This window comes from Onychostoma macrolepis, chromosome 17, assembly GCF_012432095.1.
Source record: "Onychostoma macrolepis isolate SWU-2019 chromosome 17, ASM1243209v1, whole genome shotgun sequence".
Lineage (NCBI taxonomy): Eukaryota > Metazoa > Chordata > Actinopteri > Cypriniformes > Cyprinidae > Onychostoma > Onychostoma macrolepis.
The window spans coordinates 12464847-12491364 of NC_081171.1; the positions used below are offsets into that span (position 1 = coordinate 12464847).

A 26518-nucleotide genomic window follows, 5' to 3' on the forward strand; every position below is an offset into this window, starting at 1 on the left:
GTTTGTTTTTTGTTGGCGAAATAGAGCAAAAACCGGCAATATGGTGTCTAAAACGCAAGTCTCTTGATATTGCACTTGTTTATTGAACTGTTGTATAAAATCAATATCACATTTGTAACCATGCTGATTCTTTAAGAAAAAACAGCACTCTTCGTGTGATATTGATTTGATATTGATATGAATATATACATATTCTGCCCCTTTATCTTGAATTATGTGATCATTCTTACTGCATACTAATAGACTGAATCATGCAGTGAAAGAACACACTCTAAATGCGCACGCGTACTAGTTTATCACATAGTTGCGTATGCGTGCATTCTGTAGGTGTGTTTTGTTTGGTTTTTGCAATATACTCGATTAATGTCATAATGTCTCACGAGTTCAGTTTTTGCGCTAAACCTGTGCAGATTTGGCTTGCATGAACTTCCCCAAGAAATTAATGAGAGAACATAACTTACGAAAAGTAACCCGCCAAATTGGCTAGTGATTTTGAGGACGTTAACGTTACTTGCCACAGCTGAGTTGGCGGGTGTTAATTTCAAACCCTGATTCTGTCATTAATTACTCACTCTCGTGTTGTTCCAAACCTGCAAGACCTTTGTTCATCTTCAAGAAAACTAAATAAAATATTTTTGGTGAAATCCAAGAGCTTTCTGACCCTCCATATATAGCAATGCAGCCAAACACATTTAAGGCCCAGACTAAGGACATCGTTAAAATAATCAATGTGGCATCAGTGGTTCACCAGATTTTGTAAAATTGTTGAATAAAGTCATTATTTTGCTTTCTTTGTGCTCTTTTTGTAGCTTATAACATTAGTTGAACCACTGACTATTTTAACAATGTTCCTACTTCCTTTCTGGGCCTTGAACGTGTTAGCTATGTTGCTGTCTATGTAGGGTCAGAAAGATCTCAGATTTCAAAAATATTTTAATTTGTGTTCTTACAGGTTTGAAATGACATGAGGGTGAGTAATTAATGACAGAATTTTCATTTTTGGATGAACTATCCCTTTGATGACATGAATCTTTTATTGTCTGCAGACACAAGCCTCCTTTAATGGCAGAAGTTCTAGTTCTTGATTGGGTGAATTCCAGGAACATACTGAACATTCATAAATACTCATCAACTTCACATTTGATGTAATCAATTTAGACAGATTTTTGTTTTGTCTTGAATATTATTCTCTTTCCATCCTGAACAGTCGTGACATTTTGTGAATATCGCACGCACAGACTGTTATCTCCTCCGTCTCACTGTGGTTCGAGTTTCACAGCGGTACTTGACAAACTTCATTTCCTCTGCCTCCTCTGGCCTTTCTTCTGAGATCAAGAGCGCAGAGTATGTATTCAGAAATGGCAGAGAGGCACTTTGCCTATGTGCTTGGCATTTTTCTCACAGTTTAGAGCAGCTGGTATCTAGGCCACGGAGTGGGCCAGGACTTTAGAAAACTTCTTATTCCCTTTGTATATTCAGAATGGCAGAGTCTGGTGCATTGTTGGATTAGAGGTGCTCTTTGTGACTGCACAATTTGCCTATGTTGGCCTTACACCACGCGCCATCGACTTAATTTTCATTTAGGACTCCGATCAGGCCCTGGATGAAGTAGATTTCTCCGAACGTAAAATTCAATTTCAGTGCTTAATCAATAATATCCCTGAAATAGAAGTTGGCAGCTTGGGTTTTTGGTATGGATTTAGTCTTCTCATGGCAACTTTGGGGGGGGAAAAAAACAGAGACTTCAGCACATGTGACTTAAGGTATTTTTGGAGCAGAAACACAGTTTTGTTTTAAAGTAATTCACCAGAGAGAATTATAATAATAATAATAATAATAATAATAATTATTATTATTATTATTATTATTATTATTATTATTATTATTATTATTATTATTATTATAATTTACATCAGATGCACACTGCAGTGAATGTATGACGTGGCTCTGACTAAACACAAAGCTTAATTTTAGTTAAGTCTGTTTTTAGTTTGGTTGTGATCAGAAATTGTCCAGTGTACTGGGATATGTTGTGTCTATACACCAAAAATATAATTTACAATTATAATATTATATTGTATTATGTTGTTTGTACCAGCATATATTATATTATATTCACTAGCATATTTATGGTCTCAGAGCTACCCAGTCATGGACAAAAAAGCCTCATAACTCTAATTTGGATTTTAATTGGGTCTTTAAAAAGTGCAACTAGATTAGTTTTACTAATATGAAGTGCTAAAGCAGTTATTGTTGTTCTACTTAAATGCTAGATTGCATTTGAATTGCTGTGAATGGATTTTGACTTTCCATAGGGGTTTTTCTTTTCCTCCTCTCTTCAAGTATGCTGAGTCATGAAGTATGCTCAGTGATGTCATTTCCTCCCGCCACTGTATTTGGCTCTTGGAGTTCCTCCATGGAAAGGTTTACGTGTAATTCAAACTAAATGGCCAAACTGTTAACTGTGGGGGAGTTTGCTTTGCCCCATTTTGTCAAAGGCTTGAGTAGAAAGAGCTAAAGAGCTTTTTTTTTTTTTTTAAGTCATCGCTTAGTCACTTTTGAGTTTTCTGACATTTAAAATCAATTATAAACCTACTAGATATATCTATACTTACATCCACAGTTTCAGTGGCTTGTTCCAGTCTCTGTAATTCTGTTAGTTATTACTGTGCGTTTCAGTTTTTGGGCACTGTTTGCGTGCAGTGCATTACTTATTGTTTTTTTCCTTTACCGCCAGCACCCACTGAAAACTGATTAAAGGTCTTAAAGCTCCTCTAAGATGTTTTTAGTTGTTTGTTCTTTCTTTTAATAAAAGGAATATGTATACTGGGTACACCTTAAAATACAATCTGGGATTTTAGATTGAAATGTTATAATTATATAATTTAATATATATGTAACTTATATATATTTTATTGTTTTTATATCATCTTATATCAAAACTCATTGGCTTACAACAGTAGAATAAAAGAAATAATCATTATTTAATTTGTGAGAGAAATACTGTTTAAAATATTCGAATTTTCAAAGAGAAATTGTAAAAAGTAGATTGTGATGCACTTTCTAATAGACATCTCAGTAATGTGCATATTTACTGGCCAGCCGTGGTGTCCTTCCACGTCAGAATTCATTTTTCAACTGCTCCCTCAACCCTTCCTGATCGGTAGATTAGCATTTATAAATTTGAGGCATTTTCCAGCCCTGGAAATGCTAAATAAGTAATTAGTTATCTGCTACCCGCAGACAGGCTTTGCCATCCTCCATAGAAACTGATCGTATCTACTCAGTCGGAAGTTTTATTTCCAGATGAGTTTCTTCCTAAGTGGAACCCCCAACTGGAGCTGGAAAATTGCATCTTTATTGCATTTTGTCATCAGTTTACGAAATGCTTTTTCTGGAATATGTAAGACTTTACTTTTGCTTGATTCTGAAATGTTCTGGAACTCAAATGTTTCAGACATCAGTTCCACATGAAGTTATTTACAGCATTGTGAGGGGAGTATGGCGCAGTATGGCACAGTTTTCCTGTCTTCGCTTCATACTGGTGCTGGTTGCAGTCCGTATGTTCATAATGATTGACAGCTGGGGGTGTCAATCAAAGATTTAATGACCAAAGACGGCATTGTGTCTACGATCATTTTCAGTCTGTTATTCTGCAGACAAGGATGCTTCTAATTTGCGTTTGCAGTCTTTTTTGCATGTTGCACAGCTGCGTTGTGTTATTTTGTTTTGTCTTATTGCTTTTTGAAATATTGAAATATGGTTTGTGAACAGAATGAGTGTTGATCTTCTCACTAGAGTCTCAAACAGCAGGCCTGCACATGCTTTAACTGAGTTTACGCAGCAGTCAAACCCTGTAGCGTTTCTCTGTGGAGAGCAGAGAGGCATCTTTCAAAAAAATTTGAATAAAGATCCTGTCATTTTGGCATGTGCTGGCAGATCTATTTGTTATTGCCATCATTCTTGGAATTTGTGATTTTGATTTTTCTTTCTTCTTGATCACTTTTTTGCAATCTTGTTACTGATTTAGGTCTGTGGTGAGCAGTAAATCAAAGCTTAATGAGTCACTGGAATAGTTTTTAAATTGTTTTCCCCACAATGCGTCTTAATTGCTTAACGTTTTCACACATCACACCAAACTTTAAGCACATTAAAAATGCTCTTTATATTAATGTCTGTAATACCTGGAGAGAGATCTCTGTTAACATTTGTCTTAAAGGCAGCTGCTCGGCTGTTGCGGGACCCTCTGGAAGTTCATGATTTGAAATCTTTGCTCGTGGCTTCTCAGTTCTATGAACTACCTTGTTTTCTTGTAGCAAACTCTGAGGAAAATCTGTGTTATTTCAACATAGAAGAGAAAAAATGTCATTAGTAAAAGCAGCAATGGTTGAAAAATGACTGGAAGTGTTCTTAACGTCATTTTGTTCTCTTTCAGACCTTGGTGGATTTCTTTATTGAGAAGAACTGTCCCGTCACTGAGAGACTCAAGATGTTCTACACCTGCCGGGCACCACCTCTTTGGGATCTACAGGTGAACTAAATTCCTGTTTGTTTATATAAAACTTCTGTTTTTTTTTTTTTAAATGATCATGCTTTAGAAACGCTCATTATGTTTTTGATACCCTTTTATAGCACGTTTTATAGCATATTACACACACTTACACACTGTACCGTTTATATGAATGGGGGCTTTCCATAAACCTCCTTTAAATGCACAAATTTGTTAAAGTAATTGTATTCTATTTATTTATAGATTTTAATATATATAATGTTTGTTTTTAGATTTACATTTATTTATGAGACTGTTCTTTTTGAGGATGACACAAAAGTCAGTCAAAATACAATCATGTGTTGAATGTCGACCAAGATAGAAGTTCCTGTGATGAACATACAAAATATGTATAATCAGTCTCTCAAAATAATAAATATACTAAATTTCCAGTGCTAAAATAGGAAGATATCCTTCCTGAGGTCTGGAGAGCTTAATAAAAAGACTGTACAAATGAAAACACGAATGAATGAATGTGAATGATTAAACAAAACTGTGTAGTTGATGGTGTGTGTGTGCTTAAAAGTGCACAAGAAAATTTTGGTCTGAGAACCCATTTTACCCTTGATTGAGCCCCCCCCCCCTCATTTTCTCCTCTTTTATTATGTCTGAGTTTATTCATATAATTCATATTATAAAGCGAGATTACCTGAGTTAATTTGAAACGGAAATGATTGACTCATTTGTTGGTGCCTAAATTGATTTGCTTGCATATTTTCTCTCATTACCCAGACGCACAACTGCATTGAGCTAATCACCTCAAATGAGCGTGGGCAGCCGTTATTTATCTATCTACTTCTCACAAACCCATTTCAGTAAACACAACAGCTGGGTTATACAGCCAGTGTTGCGTCAATAAGAGCTTTGGCAGATAGAATATGAAATTCATTTCCCCTACACGGCGAGGGCATCCAGGGATATGAGACGACGAGTTCATTTTGACAGTGTCTGTCAGGTAATAGAGCAACCTGTAACTCTCCTTTCCTGCCTGATTGGGCAATAATGCAACTAATGAAAAGCAAACAAATGTTGTCTGAAGAGAGAGGTTGTTAAACAAGTGAATAAATCAGAGAGAAACAAAACGATGTATGGAGGAGAACAACAAATTGTAACAGGCCAGCATGGATGAAGGGTTTCAAAAGAAAAGGAATGAAATGACTGAATAGAAAAAGAGAGTGAGTGGGTGGAGGGAGAGATGGATAGATGAAAAGAAGGGAGGGCTGATGTGATCAGTCCTGTGGATGACATTGCTCGCGCTCTGTGTAATAACAGTGAACAGCAATAAAGCTGGAATTGAAGTCGCTTCTATTGCTGGCAGGGGAATAGAATGCTGCAAAACTGCAAGCGAGAAAGAGAGAGACGAGAGCAGCATGCAGCCAGAGAAAAGTGTGTGTGTGTGTCGGGGTAAAGAGACAGCAGAGCGTTGGAGGGCATAAAGGTTTTTTTGTTTGTTTTTTTTGGGAACAGATTTCAGAAATTGTTGGATTTGCTTTCAGCCTGAATCATTTTGGCATGTGTATGAATCAGGAAAGTGTTCACTGTGGCAGTTTTGTTGGAGATGAAATGAAAAGACAGAAAAGTTGCACAAATGGGCTCCCAATGCCTTTTCTTTCTCTCTCACTTTTACTTTTATTCTGTCTCTGTATGTCAGTTTTTTTTTTTATTTAGTGTGTTTTATTGGCAAGACAAAAACTGTGAATTTTTTTTATTGCTAAAACATTTGCTGTCGTAAAATGAAACTGTACAATGTAAATTAAAATAACAGTAGATTAAATAAAATGTAAATAATTTAATAATTGTCCGTTCGCAAAGAGCTTGATTAACAGGCGATCTGACCAATCAGAACACGGATGTTATGTGCCGCCGCTGCTATCCGCCATCTTGCCTGACAGCTACGGCCAGTCTCCATAGAAATCCATGTTAAAACGGGGTAAAAAAGATCGACTGAATTTAAACTTTTTCAATATAACTAAATATAAAAATGTGCGGAAGGTTAAGTTGGGCTGTTGTTGGCTGCCACGGTAACGGCAATAAGCTAAGGTATTCCTTTAAAGTACTTGTTTTGCGTACCAGAAAATCTGTCATGTCCGGCGCTGTATGCAACTGTGGTCAGGCCTGCCTCCACTTTGAAAAACACGGTCATTCTAGCCGCCACGTTGTTTTTTGGTGCGTGCATATACTAGACATTACGGTAATAGCATGTAAAAACTCAAATCAAAGGAAAAGCGAACTGGGGCATTCATTTGAGCCAGTTTCTCTGTCAATAATGAATACACTAATAAATAAATAAATAAGTAAATAAAATCAATGAATTTAAAATAATACAAATGTTTAAAAAACAGTCTGATAAAATGAAAATAACTTCAAATGAGAAATGACAAAATAAGTCATAAACTTGCATATAACCACATTTATCTGTAAATTCACATAGTTATAAAAAGAAAACTCCCTGTTTCCACACACCACTTTCAAGTCAGATTGACAGTTCACTACCCCAGTGTATCACTCAACCAGTTTCAGGACTGTCTGATGTTGCCTTACAAAATAAAAGCCCTCCAAAAACCCATATATGACCCGTTTTTTCTTTGATTTTGGATAGCTCTAAAAAGGAAATTCCCTGTTTCCACAGACCAGTTTCAATTCAGATTAATAGTCCACTACACTAGGGTGTCACTCAGCCAGTTTCAAGACGATCCTATGTTGCATTACATAATAAAAGCCCTCCGAAAACTCATTCTACTTGTTCTGCCTGTGATTTTGGATGGCTCTAAAAAGAAAACGCCGTTTCCACAGACCAGTTTCACTTCGGAGTGTTGGTACACCTGCTCAGAGAGTCACTCGCACAGTGTCAGGACTATTTTATGTGTCATTCCAAAATAAAAGCCCCCTAAAATCTCATATTTAAACTGCCTTGTCTACACTCTAAAAAAGGCTGGGTTAAATACAACCAAGTGCTGGGTAATTATTGGACAGAACACATGCTGGATTGTTTTCAACCAACAATTGGGTTAAATGTTTAACCCAACCTTCTGGGCAGTAACCCAACCTCTGGGTCTAAACAACCCAATCTCTGGGTTCTCCCATATTTTACCCAGCGCTGGGTTGTATTTAACCCAGCATTTTTTAGAGTGTGTCTATTTGGATTGGTTTAAAAAGGAAACTCCCTGTTTCCACAGACCACTTTCACTTCAGATAACCAGTACACCACCTCAGTGTCGCTCCCACAATGTCAGGATTATCTGGTGCAATATTACAAATTGAAGTCCTTCCACAAACCATTTTCACTTCAGACTGATAGCACATCACCTCAGAATATCACTCACACAATATCAGGACTTTCTAATGATTCAGATAAGTAGAAAAGAGTATCTCCTTGTTTACACAGACTACATTCACTTCAGATTGATGGTACGCCTTCTCATAGTATCATTTACACTACTTTAGGACTGTGTAGACAAAACGGCGTATATACAAGTTTTGGCGGGCTCTTATTTTGGAATTCCACATCAGACAGTCCTGAAATGATGTAAGTGACAATGTGAGAAAGTGTACTTTTAATCTGAGGGGAAACTAGTATGTGGAAATCAGAAGTTTCTTTTTTTATACCAATCTGAAATCACAGACAAAACTAAATTTAATTTTGAGTTTTTGGAAGGCTTTCATTTTGGAATTACACACCATATAGTCCTACCATTGCATAAGTGACACTCTGGGTTGGTGTGCTGTCAATCTGAAGTGAAAATAGTCTATGGAAACAGGGACTTTTCTTTTTAAAGCTATCTGAGAATATGGGATATATAGGTTATTTGCACGTTTTTTTGTAATGCAACATCAGACAGTCCTGGCATTGGCCTAGTGATGAACTGTCAATCTAAATTGAAATTGGTCTGTGGAAACAGGGAGTTTCCTTTTTAGAGCTATCCAAAATCAAAGACAAAACAGGTTATATATGAGATTTAGATGGCTTTTATTTTGTAATGCAACATCAGACAGTCATGATATTGGCTGAGTGACACTCTGGGGTGGTGGACTGAATCTGAATGGAAACTGGTCTATGGAAACAGGGAGTTTTCGTTTTGAAGCTATCCAAATAAAAAAAATAAAAACTGGTTATATATGACACACAGAGAGCTTTTATTATATAATGCAACATCAGACAGTCCTGAAATTGGGGGATTGAAACTCTGTGATGGTGAACCATCAATCTGAAGTGAAACTGCTGTATGGAAACCAGGACTTTTTTTTTTTTTTTAAAGAGCTATCCGAAAATATGGGAAATACAGATTATATGCAAGTTTTTGGAGGGCTTATATTTTGTAATGCAACATCAAACAGTACTGGTATTGGCCCAGTGACACTCTGGGGTGGTGGACTGTCAATCTGAATTGAAATAGATCTGTGGAAACAGGGAGTTTCCTTTTTAGAGCTATCCAAAATCAAAGACAAAACTGGTCATATGAGTTTTTGGACGACTTTTATTTTGTAATGCAACATCAGATAGTCTTAACTGGTTGACTGACACCCTGGGGTAGTGGACTATTAATCTGAATTGAAACTGGTTTGTGGAAACGGAGTTTCTTTTTTAGAGCTATCCAAAATCAAAGACAAAATTGGTCATATAGGAAATCAGACAGTCCTGACATTGGGCAAATGTCTTTCTGGAGTGGTGTACTGTTAATGAAAAGTGAAACTTTTTTTTTGTTGAAACGGAGTTTTCTTTGTGAATTTACAGATAAATATGTTTGTTAATGAAAGGCTTTTATTTTGATATTTCTCATCGGATGGTTATTTTCATATTATTTGGAAATTCTACTTTTAATATTACTCAACATTTGAAGTCATTTTCATTTTATCAGACCGTTTTTAAAAAATTTTATTTAAAATGCATTCATGCATGAATGCATGAATGCATGAATGAATGAATGAGAAACTGACTTAATAAAGGAAAACTCAGATCAAAGGAAAAGTGATCTCTGGCATTCATTTATTCATTATTGACAGAGAAACTGGCTTAATAAATGAATGCCAGAGATCGCTTTTCCTTTGATCTGAGTTTTTACACGCCATTACCACAACGCCTAGTATATGCGCGCACCACAAAATAACGTGGTGGCTAGAATGACCGTGTTTTTCAAAGTGGAGGCTGGCCTGACCGCAGTTGTAGAGTCTGAAATAATAAAATATTGTGTTTAAAACGTGCGCTCTGATCATTTTGTGGACAAAATCCCGTGAACTTCGCCCCGAATGGGAGCTTTATATGCGCATGTGCGCTCATCTGTTTTCAATGCAGCTCTCCTTGCGTCGCTTCATGTCATCTTCCCACTCATTAAAATATGACGCAATGTACTTTTTTAAAAACAATTTTTATAGGTTTCACGTTATATTGTGGGCACGGAAAATATGTATATGCGCATGCCCAGTAGCCGCAGCTGTTTCCCGTCTAACCACAAATCAGACAGAGTACATTAATTTCGGTGGACTTAAACTTTAAAAACGGTGTGTTCTGCGGTTGAAATAAAACACTTTCGGATGTTTATTCATGTTCATTTCGTGCTTTTAAGTAAATATGAAAAGACGATCGGTTCACATCTTTGAACTGAGGCAATACAGTGAGCTGTCACAACACATTGAAGAGCCACAAAACGGTGTTTATTGTTTGAATTTCTTTAAAAATTTCTGACTTTAAAAGCTGAGGGTCCTGAGACCTTGTTTCATATCAGAAGTAATCTGCTCTGTCTTCTCTGTCAGTATGTTGTCAGTTTCCTCTTGCTCTGCGATGTATTTTTCACTGCGTGAGAGTGCCATTGTTTGTCGGTCATGGCAACATTAACTAAGGGTGGGCGGGTTTTGCGAACGGTCAATTGAATCATTTTAATAATTTAATTAAGAAAATATAAAATAATAGTATTATGCATGTATGCAGAGGTGGTTAGTAACGAGTTACATTTACTTGAGTAAATGTTTTGGGTAACCTAATACTTTTAGAGTATATTTAAAAATGAGTACTTTTACTCAAGTACATTTTTAGTGAAAAAAACGGTACTTTTACTTCGTTACTGTGGGCGACGCTCCTCTCCTTACTTTATCTTAATGCAATACAAGTTAAAAATCCTTCAATTTATTCCAAAAGTCTACTTTTTTTCTGGGCAATGAGCGATGCCCGTTTGCGAATGATTCATTCTTTTGAGTCAATTCTGTTCGAAGGTAGATCAAACCAGTTGGCAGACCAGTGAATTGGTTCGCGAATCAGTTTGAATGATTCGTTCAGTTCCCTGCCGCACGCGCCGAGTCGTCTGAAGTGGTTCTCACTCAGAGTTGTAACATCAAGAGCTTTGAAGACGTGGCTTTGGATCTACAGTCAGTCGAAAGCAAATCTGCAAAGGCTATGGTTTGCTAGCTATGAAGATCTTTATTAGATGAACACCGCGTGTGCTGTCGGTTCCACAGGTATAGATTTGATTACAGTACACGATACCATGACATTACCAGTTTGTTGTACATGTACCTTACACATTAAATACAATGTATAGAATTTGTATCAGCTGTTACTCCAGTTTTCAGAGTCATATGATCCTTCAGAAATCATTCAAATATATTGATTTTATTACCAGTGTTGTTGAAAAAAAACAAAAAAAAAAACAGCATATGCTGGTTAGGTATGTATTGAAGCTGGGATGCTGGTTTATGCTGGTCATGTGCTGGTCTTATGCTGGTCATGTGCTGGTCTTATGCTGGTCATGTGCTGGTCTTGAGCTGGTCGGACCAGCTTAGGACCAGCTTAAACCAGCTAAGGGCCAGCTTAAATCAGCTCAAACCAGCATCCCATGCTGCAAAACAGCATCCCATGCTTCAAAACATACCATTCCAGCATACGCTGTTTTTTTCAACAGGGAACAGTTTTGCTGCTTAATATTTTTTGGAACCTTTTGGAAGCCATTCCTGCTTGCAGATCCTCTCCAGTTCTGTCAGGTTGGATGGTAAACGTTGGTGGACAGCCATTTTTAGGTCTCTTCAGAGATGCTCAATTGGGTTTAAGTCAGGGCTCTGGCTGGGACATTCAAGAACAGTCACAGAGTTGTTGTGAAGCCACTCCTTCGTTATTTTAGCTGTGTGCTTAGGGTCATTGTCTTGTTGGAAGGTAAACCTTCGGCCCAGTCTGAGGTCCTGAGCACTCTGGAGAAGGTTTTCGTCCAGGATATCCCTGTAATTGGCCGCATTCATCTTTCCCTCAATTGCAACCAGTCATCCTGTCCTTGCAGCTGAAAAACACCCCCACAGCATGATGCTGCCACCACCATGCTTCACTGTTGGGACTGTATTGGACAGGTGATGAGCAGTGCTTGGTTTTCTCCACACATACCGCTTAGAATTAAGGCCAAAAAGTTCTATCTTGGTCTCATCAGACCAGAGAATCTTATTTCTCACCATCTTGGAGTCCTCCATGCGGGCTTTCATGTGTCTTGCACTGAGGAGAGGCTTCCGTCGGGCCACTCTGCCATAAAGCCCCGACTAGTGGAGGGCTGCAGTGATGGTTGACTTTCTACAACTTTCTTCCATCTCCCGACTGCATCTCTGGAGCTCAGCCACAGTGATCTTTGGGTTGTTCTTTACCTCTCTCACCAAGGCTCTTGGAAGGGTTCTAGGAAGGGTTCTGGTCGTCCCAAACGTCTTCCATTTAAGGATTATGGAGGCCACTGTGCTCTTAGGAACTTTAAGTGCAGCAGAAATTTTTTTGTAACCATGGCCAGATCTGTGCCTTGCCACAATTCTGTCTCTGAGCTCTTCAGGCAGTTCCTTTGACCTCATGATTCTCATTTGCTCTGACATGCACTGTGAGCTGTAAGGTCTTATATAGACAGGTGTGTTGCTTTCCTAATCAAGTCCAATCAGTATAATCAAACACAGCTGGACTCAAATGAAGGTGTAGAACCATCTCAAGGATGATCAGAAGAAATGGACAGCACCTGAGTTAAATATATGAGTGTCACAGCAAAGGGTCTGAATACTTAGGACCATGTGATATTTCAGTTTTTCTTTTTTAATAAATCTGCAAAAATGTCAGCAATTCTGTGTTTTTCTGTCAATATGTGTATTTATATTAATCGGAGCTCTCTCGCTCTCTCTCTGTGTGTTCTGTGTGTTTCTGTTTCTCTTTTTCTCTGTATTAGTTAGTAGCATCACGTTTTGTCTCCTGGCTGATAGGTCACATGATCTTTGGCAGCCCCACTGGTGTGTATATCTAGATTTATAGGTACCCATAATGCCTGTGGGACGTGATATGCCACTAAAAGCGGGTTAGGAGGTGGGGGGGATTGTCATGGGACCGAAAGGTGAAGGAGAAATTGAGCCGGAATTGAGCATTTCCTGGTGCTGAACCGCTCGCAGCTACGTGTCTGTGATGTCTCGCTGATATCCGAGGTCGAGGGTGACGTCGGTTCAATGTGTGTTTACTCTCCACAAATACAGCAGTTTTATACATCGCCATCATAAACTTCAGTAGATGATCTCCACTGGGGGCGGTGCACATCTCTGTATGTTTATTGTAAGAAATACATGGACTTGCAATGGACACAGCCTACGACTCTTCATCCTTTTTTGGCACTTCATCCATCCGTTCTCAAATGGTCTGTGAATGACAGAAAGAGTGTAAATACGTTTAACCAGTAGCATTCATCAGAGGGTCATTAATAGCACAGATGTATATATAGCTGCTGCCTGTGATGCATGACAGGGGTGATCGCTGGCCATCCGTGAAATGCATCCTTTCAGAAAGAGGGTGAGAGAGAAAAAAGACAGAAAATGAGAGAGAGGATGGTGTGTGAGATGGAGAGAAGCAATGTGTGTCCTTAGGAAGGTGTAGAGAAGTGTAAGTGACCTCCAGAAGTATTATAGAAGAATTATTTTTAATTACATTTTTTTTATTTTTGTCTAAAACACTGTCCAATTATGTCATAACTATAAATGAAGATATGTACCCACCCATAATGTTACTCTTTCACTTTTTTTTGGTGAAACAAAATTCCATAAATGTAAAATGTATTTCTAATGTATCCAGTGTCGTGATTTGCATTCAAGGTAAATAAATATAGTGTATATTATACATATAATGTAAAAAAATTCAATAAAAGCCAGAAGGGGGTAATTGCCACTGTTGCCCCCTAATAAACTGGCTTATGATGCCCCTGGTGATATCTGTAATTTAACTGAAGTGCCAAAATAAACCAAAGTGAAATGAAAATCACTAAACGTGTTCCTTTTTATTTGTATATTTTTGGCTGTGTCCACATGCTAAATATATATTTTCAAGTGTCTCCCACATGCTGTGTGTATTTAGAGGCAGGTGGGCCATATGTTGACTGATCTTGGCTCGCTGTTTGTGTGTCTGTGTGTGTTTAGAGGCAGTTGGCGAGTCTCTTGACTGATTTGGGCCTGACGAGTTCTGCGCTGCTAATCTACGAACGACTGGAACTCTGGGAGGATGCAGTTGTCTGCCTGGAGAGGATGGGACAGCACGGCAAGGTTTGCTACTCATGTGTTTTGTTAAAGAATACTTCAAACTATTAAAACAATGGGTGAGCCAGTGTTGCTGTGTTGGGCTGGTCAGTATGTTCAAATATCGTTTTGATAGTCTCACAGTATTTACTCTTCGGGGAAATCAACCTACAAATGACATGCTTGTACTTGTCTCTAAATATTAAGCTGGTATAAGAGAAAGTGACTTCTGTAAAAGATTTTCAAGAGGGATTTATTGCTGCTTTTTCCTCTTGCCACATCCATCTCTTCCCTTTGTCCTCTCTATGTCTCCTGCTCTCTTCTTCTTTCCTTTCTATATGAGCTCCTGTCAGCATGCTCTAACAACACGTCTCTCTCTCTCACTGTGTGTGTTAGTGCAGATTTCTGGGAGCCATTTCACAGCTTTATTAAGTTACCATCCACTTTGTGTATCAATCAGATTATAGGGTACATCTGAGGTCAATAAAACCAGCCAATCGCCCCCAATCTGAGCTGTAATATTATAAAAATGTACTGACATCCACTCCACTGTAGTATCTACCTTTCCCTGCACTCATATTAAAGTTTAATGCCATAAACTGCAGGTATGTGTAGAAAAGAAAGTAAAAGACAGAATACCGAGACGGGTGAAAGGGAGTGATGCTTCATATGAAAGGAAAGAAATGAGAAAATCAGTGAAATGTGTGAAGCAGTTGAGAAAGTGAGGCGCATACACAAATCAGCTAGACTGGAGTGGGGAGAAGTGCTTTGCTTTGAGTTTTGCTGTTGGTTTAATCCGTGAGATTCTGTGTTCGTTAAATGAGGGAACATCTTCAGAGCACGAGGGACGTGTACTGATGTTTATTTGATTTGGGTTAAATTTATTGTACCACATGAGCTTGCATGAGTAGTTGATTGCTGTTGGAATTTACTGTTTGGAGGCTCTTTCCATGAATAATTTTACACTATTTTTACTTTGTATTATAATTATTGCTTTACACTTTATTTTTCAATACCATTAATGTATCTACAGTAAATCCAATTCTTTTGCATTGACCACTGTTAGTTGACTGTTATCTAATGTGAATTTGTAGTCGCAAAAAACATTAACTTTTTTTTTGGGGGGGGGGGCATTTTGCCTTTTTATTAAGATAGGATAGTGTTGAATTAACAGGAAGCAAAGTGGGAGAGAGGGGGATCGGAAAAGGTCCTCAAGCTGGGGTTTTCGAACTTGGGATGCAACGGTGTTATATATTGGCACACTGCACACTAGGCTACTGGTGCCAACAAGTTTGTAGTTTTTAGTTATTTTATAAGTTGTCTGTTCAGTTTTGATGCTAGAAAACAACAGTCACTCAAATCAGAGTTAAAACTGTTTTTGGATACATCCCACATTTTGATAACGGGATGCAAAAATTCCACTTCTTGTTTGAAATGAATAGGAGATCAAGCTAAATATTATATGTGCTGCTTTATCTTTTGAGGTTGAATATGAATATTTTCTAAAGGCATGTTTTTCATGACCTTTTGTTGAAACCCCCCCCAACACCACCAACTTTTTTTCCCTGTTCATAGAAAGTGCCTAAAAACATTTGCCATTCTAAGTTAAGAAAACAGTTGGTGACAAAACACTTTATATTAGAACTAAAGGTTTTTTACTTTAACTACAGGATTAGGTGTTTCTTACAGTTAAGCCCAGAGAATTTACCATGGTAAACTTACTTTTTGGCACTAGAATTTTTCAGTTTCCTTTCTGAAATTCCCAACCTGTTATAAGCAGTGAAACTGATGACCTTGCCCCTGATTAGCATCTATTGGCTCGTTTCCACTGAGCGGTACAGTAGGGCTGTCGCGGTTAAGGAATTTCCCTTGCGGTAATTTTGAGTGGCTTAATAGCGCGGTATGCGGTATTACCGCATATATATATAATCTGTGTGTGTATGTGTTACGATGTAAGGAGGTCATATTCAGAAACCAATAAAACCGAAACTAAATCGCGTTGAAACAGGAAGTGAAGTAAACAGAAGAGAATGACAAAATAACGGTCCACATAATAAAACTTAAACCTGACAATAAGATCATTAGTATATTGTTAGCCTATAACAGTTAGTTCTGATCCTCAAATCTGACTGACAAGATACTTTTTCTGTTGATATTTCACCTGGGTGTTCGGGCTGTCAGTCAGTGCAGTTTCATTGTTTCGCCTCAAGGTGGCGGCAAGAGACTGTCTTTGAGTGTGTCTTCATTCAACTACACGTTCAAAAGCGCTGATTCATTCATTGATTTGTAATGAAACACGCTGTTTAAATCATTTTAACTTTGAGCGCCACTTTTAAAGGCTCAGCTGACCAGCAGAGCATCGATGCTAAGACAGATTTAGCTTTCCTTGGACATGACAACCTATTTTTACATATGATTTGGCCTGAAGGACAGACGCAGGTAATCGCACGCGATCAGTCGATCTCTCTCTCATTTGCGGTCTGTTTAGGCTTGTTAAGTGCAAATTTACTGAGCCTCTGTGCAAATCAGCATGATACACATTGTTATCATTACTAATATTCAGTACACATGCACGAAGTGTAAAACAAGAAGGGCGTAACCTTACGAAAAAGAAAATACTGAAATATCGCGGTTGCTGCGGTTGTTGCATTTCTCTGCGGTTATGCTCATCAATAGCGCGGTATTGCGATATTGCGGTTATCGCGACAGCCCTACGGTACAGTTCAGTACAGTACAGAACGGTACGCAATTATGCCCGTTACCATTGTCAGAAGTTGTGAATGGTACCAAAATAGCGAACCATACCGTACCACTTTTTTAGTACCCTTCTGTTGGGGTACCAAAAGGGTGGAGCTAAACTCACTGCAGAACATTGATTGGTTGACTAGAATCATCACTTTTGCGTGATACAAGCGGATAGCTCCTTCACTCATTCCACTCTGCTGTCCGTGAGTGTTGGGCTTATTTACATCAGAGTGCGCAAACACACAAAAAAAGTATTTTATAATTTTATATTTTCACACAGACAATAGTCGATTTTCAATATGCGTTCTTGTCTGTTCTTGTGGACTTGTATAACGCCATTGCCCAAAAACCCGTGTAATTTATTAATATTACTGTTATTCTGTCATGAAAGTGTTTTAAGAGTTTTTCAGGCGAGAATGTAGTTTAAAACTCAAATCTGCGGTTTATTTATAAAGAGAACGCCTATTTGTAAAATTTGCTATGCCAATTTCGGAGCTCCAAGCGATCATCAGGTGCTCAGTGCTCATGTTATCCGTGTAGAGCAGCCTTAGCTCGGCTAGTCCTTAAGACATTTGCCGCTGGCTCTGATGTCTCTGTAGCGATTTAAACATGAGATACAATTTGTTTTGGGTATATTTAACAGGCATTCGTGATTTTATGAATCTATTATTCGTTCCTGGTCATATCGTTTTGGCTGAGCACAAAGTTATGTTTAACTTTATTTATTTAGAATTTTACCATAGTACAGCGCTGACTTTGTAGCATACGTTTGACTGAATTGTTTGCTTTTGTCTTTTATTTCTTCTTATATAAACCTCTTATACTTTGTACTTATACTTTTATAATGGCTATCATTGTTCATTAAAACTGACATAAAAGAGGCAGAGTTGTGCTTATTGTCGTGCTTTATCGTCAATCACTTTCCGGCATGCACCACGCCTATCAAGTAAAGGTACTGTTGGCGGTGGAAACGCAAGCCTGATCAGGGTGTTATTGGCAGTCATGAGATCCATCAGAGGAAACTGCAGCCTCACTGTGCCTGACTGGGCTACACAAACATTTGCTGGCTCCAATGGTACCTTGTTGTTTGTGGGCAATGTGAAATGTGCATTTTTTTTTTAAAGGCCGTGCAGAACAAAGGAGCATTCAGGTGCTGTCAGACCATGTGGTACTCTTTCTCTCCAGTGTTACCTCGTCTTATCGGTGTTGTTCTTATAGAACAGAAATATGAGGCTTTTTTACGCAAATAAATAGCTTATTCATCCTTTGTCTGCGCCGTCAGGTTTTGAGCTGTCTTGTTTCATCTAACTATTGTGTCGAACACGAAGAGATATTGTTCCCACTTCTCAAATTGTGTACCCACGAAAATAAATAAATAAGCACCCAAAGAGAAGTGCTGGCCAAGCACTGTGAATTTTATTGCTGCCCACCCCCTCTCTCCCACTACGGTTGCAGTTCTGAGCGTTTGCAAAAAGCCCTTTATCCATCTGTCCCCATGAGTACCAGCAGGGGTGGAAGGGCAGGAGGCGATGAGAGATGCACTGTAATATAGCCCAGCGTCTAGTGTATTTCAGAGTGAAGCCATATTCACTGTGACTGTAAGGGTATGTGTTAATGGTAGCTGAATTTTCCCCAGCTAGATTTAGAAAAAGAGTTCATGGCTTGTACATTTGGAGAAGCTGTTGATGGCTGTAGCATAGTACTGGTGAGTCCTACCATGTCAAGTTTTCATGTTTGAAATGGTTTGTGACCATACATACTGAAGATATGTTGATCCTTGTTTCACATTTTGGAGATTCATGTTTAAGTCTGACACAGTCCTGTTTTCAACCCCTCTCCTGTTCTGTACCAAAAACCGATGTTTCTTGTTAGAAATTTTTTTTTCTTTTTTTTTTTTTTTTTTTTTTTGATGCCTGTTAAATTTGTATTGCTAGAAAACACTACTCACTTGTCAAATCTATATTTAGACAACTTAAATATTTCAGATTTAGCAAAAAATTATATGAAATGAGGAGAAAATCTACTAATCTTATTTTTTTGTTTGTTTGTTTTTTCTTTTGTTAATTTTCTTTTTAATTTTTTTACATTCATTTTTAATAATTTTTTTATGTGGTTATTTTTTATTTTGGTTTCATTGATTTTTGGGCCCTTAACCCTTTTTTTCTTTAGGAATTTGTTTTAGTAATGTGGTTTTTAATCCTATAAAAATAATGCAACAACATACTTTACTGTATGTCATTAGTTTAATCCCTACTACGCACTATATGACCAAAAATATGTGGACATCCAAACACCGCACCCAATTTCAAAACCATTGGCATTAATCAAGAGTTGGTCCTCTGTAACAGCTTTCATTCTTCTGTAAAGATTTTACAGTAGATAAAGTTGCTCTTATTCGGATACAAAATTATCTTAATGATCCAATTAATCCCAAAGGTGTTCAGTGGGGTTCAGGTCTAGCTTTGTGCAGGACAGTCCAGTTCTATCAAGCAAAGATTGAGTAAAAACTTCTTTGCGTGTCATTCTGGATTAAAAAAGACCCTCCCGAAACAACAAAAGTTTCAGCACATAATTCCTTAGAATGTTTTTATATGAAGTGGCCTTATTAACTGGAATTAAGGGGCCTAGACAAACCCAATAATTAGAAAGAGGAATCCACATACTTCAGGCCATGTGCATATTTTCCAATATGAGGATTAAATCTGTCAAAGTTTGTTTTAATCTGGCGGTGGTACTTTTTTTTTTTTTTTTTTCTCTCAGGCGGAGGAGATCTTGAGGCGTGAGCTGGAGAAAAAGGAGACGCCATCGCTTTACTGTCTGTTAGGTGACGTGCTGAAAGATCCTCAGTATTATGACCGAGCATGGGAGCTTTCCAAACACCGCAGTGCACGTGCCCAAAGGTCCAAAGCTCTGCATCACCTGCGCCACAAAGAATTCCAACAGTGCGTGGAATGTTTCGAACGCTCACTGCAAATCAATACCATGCAGGTATGACGTGCCCTTGTGTATAGCTTTATAGTCCTTACACAAGTGTCCTGTAAATGCTGGCAGACATTAACCACCCATACCCCTTTTTTACTGAAATGATTCAGGTGTATGCTGGGTACAAATTTTTTGTTAGTACTGGCCAGTGAGAGCCGAATGACGGCACAGCTGTTACAACACGAATAAAAATAGCTTTTACTAATCGTTCAAGTTTTAAAAACATTTTACATCCAGTATCGTTTAAATGTCTAATTACACTCACAGCCTACTTTTGATGCAAAAACTTACAATAAATAAAATTCTTCAATCAGTTCACATGTGGTATTTGTAAATAATAGCCTAGCTTTTTATTTTAGATGGAGGGTAATAAAATATTAACGAATTATGAAAACATTTTAACATTCATAATAATTTGATTCAGTGTTTTTATTGCGCTTCTACAGTAATGGTCAACTGTTATTTAAAACAATAAATAGCCATGAAATTCACATGATATCTATAAATAAAATTTTGTTTTATATGAACGGCAATAAAAGTTGCTGGAGCTGCTGTGCAACACAATATACTTTTATATAGAAACAAGAGTGCCGTTGTAAACAGTGTAATTGGAACAGGACACGTCCACAACAGTCAAACATATCAATCATTTTTATGTAGAAAAATAATGGAAAAGCAAGACAGTGGAATGGAATAACACGTTCATTGTGAACGACCCCTTAGTCTTTACAAACACAGTGTTTGTGAACTTCATGTTGACCACACATACACAAGCTCTAGAAGATCAAAAGGATGAATGTACCGTATAGAGAAGATTGGCAGAGTGCTGACAGAGAACATGAGAAACACTGAAGTAGAAAAAAAGCAAGACAGCAGTGTGTGGATGAGTGGCATCAGGTTCATCCACCACAGAACCAAAAAAGTGCACAGCGCTCTCTTTTTTTTTTCCTTCCGTTACTCATTCTTCATTCCTCCCTTCATCTATAATGCAGAAGCACAGGCAGCAATAAGACAGAGTAATTTTCCTGAGGGACTCATTGATGACCCTAGCGTGATCTTTAACACCGCCTCGCAGTGCTGCCTCAGGGCCTGGCGGAGCTAATACTGCCTTCAGGCCTAGAACTCAAAGTAAGGACAGATCAAGGGCCAGAGAGATGCAAAGATGAGCACTCGGGAGAAGAAACCGATGATTTAAAACATATGAAAGAGACAGACTCCTTGAGGTTCATGGGTTGAAAAGACATCATTATTTTTTAGGGGCCGAATAACACCTTTAAAAGACGAGTGAAGCACTTGAAGTCTCTCATCAATTTTCTTTTTGCCCTTGTCCGTAATATTCCATCGTTCTCACGCATTCTTCTCCGTCTTTTATCTCCTCAGTTGGGTGTGTGGTTCTCCCTGGGCTGTGCGTATTTTGCACTGGAAGGCTACGAAGGGGCTGCCAAAGCTTTTCAGAGATGCGTCGGACTGGAACCAGATGTAAGTCACACGGTCCTTGTAAGGAGATCAGTGTCATATGACCAAAAAGAAAGGGCTTGTGCTTAGTTATTCCGCACTTGTGCTGTAATATCTGGTTTATGTCTATTGTAATCAATTGATTATGACTGCGAACGCCTCCCTGTTTTTGTTCTTTCAGGCTTCTGCTTGCTTTTATACATCTATAAAACTGCATAGGCCGAGAACCCCTTTATATGTAGTACAGGAGCCTCTTTTGCTCCTAATGGTGTACTTAAAATTCTAATGTAGTCAGGCGGCAGGCTTAATACTCCGTCCAGGAAACGAGTAAACAAGCTGTTAGGAAATATTCTGTACATGTCTGGTTTCTTATTTATAATGGTTTATTTTGACAAATGGCTTTCACCCATAGACCTGACTCTGATCATTACTCTCCTCCATTCAGAATTCAGAAGCATGGAACAACCTCTCCACGGCTTACATCAAACTGAGAATGAAGTGAGTATGAGTGTAAGCGCTGAGAATAAAGGCTGCATCAAAGAAGCTTTGTTTTGCTGGTGTTTTAATCCAATAAGAGCATTTTACTTTTTTGTTCAGCAGTGGTTTTGTTCAGCAAGCTGGCAGTTAAGCTTTCCTTCAATATTTTGGATGTCCTACAGAAAGCCAGGCGCTGATGAAACAAATGGTATTTTGTCAGAATACATGGCTATTTTTGAATAGTCTTTTGCTGGCCACGTCAGATTTTCTTTTTGTTCATACAATGCTGTTCAAAAGTGTTGGGTCAATGTTTTTTATTTATTTATTTTTATTTTTTAAGAAAATGAACTCCGTAAGGACATAAAAGTGACATGTTTTATAAAAGATTTCTTTCTGAAATAAGTGCTTTCTACTTTCTCTTGAACACCAAATCAACATATCAGAATGATATTTGCCATTACAGGAACAAATTACAATATTACAATTCTAATATTTCACAATTTTTCTGTTATTGCAGGCTTGGTAAGCTTAAGAAACTTATTTTTAAAACATTGTAAAATATCCCCAAACTTTTTAACAGTAGTGTATATTGATGGATTAGTACTGCTTCTATTGATTGTTTTTTTCCCCATCCCATGACAAAGTGTGATGGACTACTAGACGTATGTGAATTTCTAAATAAAAGCTAGCATTGCTCACACACACTTATCTTTAACTGAAATCGCCACCATGTACAAACTGTAGATAAGCCCCTATTCAGGTTCCAGTTGACCTGATTTATGCTGCTTTTCTGTGTTTCCTTCATCCTGCATCCGCTGGGGACCCTCAGAGGCCTCCTTGCTTTTCAATTACTGCAGGAATGACTTTGGCAGCTGTAATTGCAAAGATAAATCTCCTCCGGGCTCTTGCTGTGTCTACCCCAGGAGCCAGCACTTCACCACCACTACCAACTGGCCAATATTAACCAGATTTGGAAGCTAAATGCCAGTTAGGACATTTGTTGCTTGACATGATTGGAAGTTTTTGCTGATTTCCTGCGAGTACCGGAAATGTTTCCTGGAACACCACTGTAACGGCATGTACCTGAGGGTTTCTGGGAATGATTTCTCTCTTCTCCTCTGCCCCTCGTCCAATTAGCCCTGTGCACTCATCCCTGAGATGAGTCTTTGGAATCTTCTATTAAAACCTGATTAACGCTCCCAGGGACCATCCAGAACAGAGGAAGTGTGTGTGTGTGTGTGGAGAGATTGTGGACACACCTGCATGTGTTCAAAGGAATCTAGGCTTTAGATGTTACAATGAAACCCATGTCGACCCCTGTGTCACAGCCTTTTGTTGACAGCGCTTACAAAAATATCAGCTCAGTTCCAAAACCTAGTGATCTGTGTTGCTGTCTGCAGTCTATACCGGCAGTGTGCTAACTGAAACCTCATACTGTAAGTAAGTGAATGATTTGGAATGCTCTGATAGCAGTCTATGTGCCACACACAGCGTTTCTCACAAGACTCAAGTCACCGTGGATTCCATGTAGTTTGATTTTAACATCTTGCTAAATTAACATGAAATTTTGAAGTAGAAGGACTGAAGTTGTATTTTCTTGTAAAATGTACTTCAATACACTTTTGCTTTCATTTGCTTGTTCTTTCACTTTATTATTCGACTGAGTTTTTTCTTTTGCTTTCTTTCACCCATGTTTCTTTCTTTCGCTCTCTCTTTCTCATTCTTTTCCTGCACTCTTTCGATATTTTGCTTTCTCTTTCTTTCACTCTTTCAGTTTTTCATTCTCTTTGGCCCTTTTTTGTCATTCTCTCATTCCTTTTGCCTTTTTTTTTTTTTTTTTTTTTTTTTTTTTTGCTCATTTGCTTTTCCCCATTTTTTTTTCTTTTTTTCTTTTGCTCTCTTCAGTTATTTTGCTCTCTTACACTTTTCCCTCTCTGTTTTGCCGTTTCATTCTTTGGCTAAACATATTTTTTCTTTTCATTATTTCACCCTTTAGCTCTTTCAATTTATATAGATTTTTCTATCTTCTGCTCTTTCATTCTTTAACTTTCTTTCCTTTTGTTATTTCACACTTTCTTTCACATATTCATTAAAATTTTGTTAATGATTGACATTTCTTTTATCTTCTCAAGTCGTCCCCATCCTGGGTGACTTCTTTTTTTTTTTTTTTTTTTATGTAGGATCAGTGTAGGATATGTGTTGATTATAAAAAATATTTTATTCATGTTGATATTTCTTATTTGAAATAGTTCAGTCCAATTAAAACTTGACAATTCGACCGAAGTACATGTGTGCTGTGAGCTCTCTTTTTATGCTCGGAGTCATCAGACTCTGGAATCCACCGTGAGGTAGTGTGCAGTAATTGTGTTGACTACCTGTACCTTTTAGAACAGCCCTTGTACCTAAAGCGCTCCCTTTGTAGACAGCTCACTAGGTTTTTGGAAGACAACTATTATGCATTGCCACATTCTAACTGCAAGTTTGCCAAACCAGTTTTTGGAAGGTAGAACATAAAACTACTTTTTGTTTAGCCATACACTGTTTAATACTACAGTACGACTTATATTAACAGTAGTTCTGCTAAACACACTGATCTTTGTTTTGTGTGTGCGTGTGGTAGGGAGAAGGCGTTCCGCACCCTTCAGGAAGCGCTCAAGTGTAATTATGAGCGATGGCAGATCTGGGAGAATTTCATCGCTGTGTGTATAGACCTGGGTGAGTTCAGTGAGGCTATCAGAGCCTACCATCGGCTCATGGACCTCAAGGACAAATTCAAGGACGTGGAGGTGAGTCAGCCTCACAGTTTTTCTGAGTTAGCCCCAAACTCTTTCTTTTTGCCTACATTTCCAAGAAGTTTTCATAAGCTAAAATGTCTAACAACATAAGCTTGAACGTTTTTTTCTGGCTTGTGTAACCAGTGTAAAGCAGCTGGAGTCTCATTTGTGTCTCATGTACTGCTGTCATCACTGCTCTGACCACACTAACAGCTGCCCGACTGCATGCACAGATGAAACAGTCATGTTGTGTGTGTGTGTAAGTGAGATTTAATGGGTGACTGAGTGAACGTTTGTGTGAGAGAAGAGAGTGATGAGTTCACCCTGATCTGCCCAAATATGTATGAATATATACATATGCGCAAAGTAATTCTTACCCCAGATGGGCTTCTGTCTGCTTGCTTTCATCCAAACAGCTCTGTTTTCATCGCGCACCCCGCATGTCTCTCTGCATCCATGGCCCCATCACACCTCTCCTCCGTCAGCTGTGAATCTAATAGCGGTGCTGTCATAACACACGTCTTACAGCTTTACGCCATTAGACACGTTTGTGCTGTGGCTGGTTGATGCACCAGCTGCTATATCCTATTAAATGCGTCGTTTGTTTTATCATTTGGTTGTCAAATTTCCTGGTAGTTGTTTACCACCTCCACTTTACAGCAGCTCCGGGGTCACCAAGGTGGCAGTAAATTATGTTTTATTTTCACAGAAATTATGGCTGCACCTCTAAAAAAAAGAAGCTGTTTCGTGCATCTCTAATTTTTAAACACCCACCTCCTACTTTGTGAACGGTGCAAAATATCTGAAAACTCTAGCTGTGTATGAGAAAGTGGCAAATTAGTTTGTGCTCTATTTATTTTTAGCAAAAAAAAAAAGAAAAATGAGTATAAGCATCCACTAGGAAACTGCATATTAATCTTTTTCAAGGAAGTCTCTAATTCAGAGCAGTTATGTTGAAAAGGAGACATCCTGTGGAAGCAGATTTTTGAACGGTAGTGTATATACAAAAAAAAACTCTTTTTCTAATTATTTCTTGCAAAATTACAAACGATTATATTATACAGTATGCAATTTTGCACGAAATGCATACTGATCTTTTAGAAATCATTCTAATATGCTGATTTGGTGCTAAAGAAACATTTCTTATCTATGTTAAAAGCATTGCTGATTTGTTTTTGTAGAAATAGTGATACATTTTTTTTTTTTATCCTTAATGAATAATTTCAAAAGAACAAATTATCCTTTCTCTAATTATTTGTTGCAAACATTACATTTTTTTATTTTTATTTTATTCTGACTTGTCATGTTACATTTTATTTTTTGCAGTTTGACTTGTCAATGACACGTCATTGCGACCAATTCTAGCAATTTCATGCTAATTTTAAACTTCATTTCACAATTACTATTTTTTTTTTTTTTTTTTTTTAACTTGGATGTGGAAACAGACATCCATAAAAACTGTTGCTCTAAATAGAAAACAAATGTTCAGATGTTGTAAGTGTTACAGGGGAACACATACAATCCCCTTTCAGAATGGCATCCAACAGCTGTTTTCACACACAACACCATGTTTTGAAACGATTTGATTGCCTTCTAAGTATGTTTTAAATTAGTAGGCTGTACACTTAAACATTTATCCCTACTTACATTCTCACTTCATTTCCCGTTTTCCCCCCTCAGTGTTCAGTTTTTCGGATTATTCGTTTACGTCTAGTGAGCGGCTAGTAGCTCATCAATTAAAAGTTGTGATGTGAAAGCACAAAAGTTGAAAAGGTCATCGCTAGCGTTCGCCTCAAGCCCCTGTGAGAGTTTCAGACGGTAATTGGGATCTGGGCGCTTGGCTGGACTCAAAATCATCACTCACTCTCTACTGTTCATTTTACTCCCTTCATCATCTCTCTCTCCTTACAGAAACCCTTCAGAGTGGGAAATTAGATGAGAACATCTGTTAATAAGGGAAAATGCTGTGCATGTGTGCGAACATCTTGGTATACAGTCACAAGACCAGTCTCTGTCGTTGATCCCACCCATTAATTCACATTCC

General features: G+C 38.0%; 1 protein-coding gene across 1 annotated transcript in view; it reads left to right on the forward strand.

Annotated features, from left to right (window-relative positions):
* The window catches only part of ttc27 (tetratricopeptide repeat domain 27), a 96340-nt gene that overhangs the window by 59790 nt on the left and 10032 nt on the right, over nucleotides 1-26518 (forward strand). The window contains exons 12-17 of the mRNA XM_058748727.1: nucleotides 4436-4531; nucleotides 13946-14068; nucleotides 19547-19774; nucleotides 21149-21247; nucleotides 21669-21721; nucleotides 24321-24486. Of these exons, the coding sequence (XP_058604710.1) occupies nucleotides 4436-4531; nucleotides 13946-14068; nucleotides 19547-19774; nucleotides 21149-21247; nucleotides 21669-21721; nucleotides 24321-24486 (765 nt within the window). The remainder of the gene's footprint in view (nucleotides 1-4435; nucleotides 4532-13945; nucleotides 14069-19546; nucleotides 19775-21148; nucleotides 21248-21668; nucleotides 21722-24320; nucleotides 24487-26518) is intronic.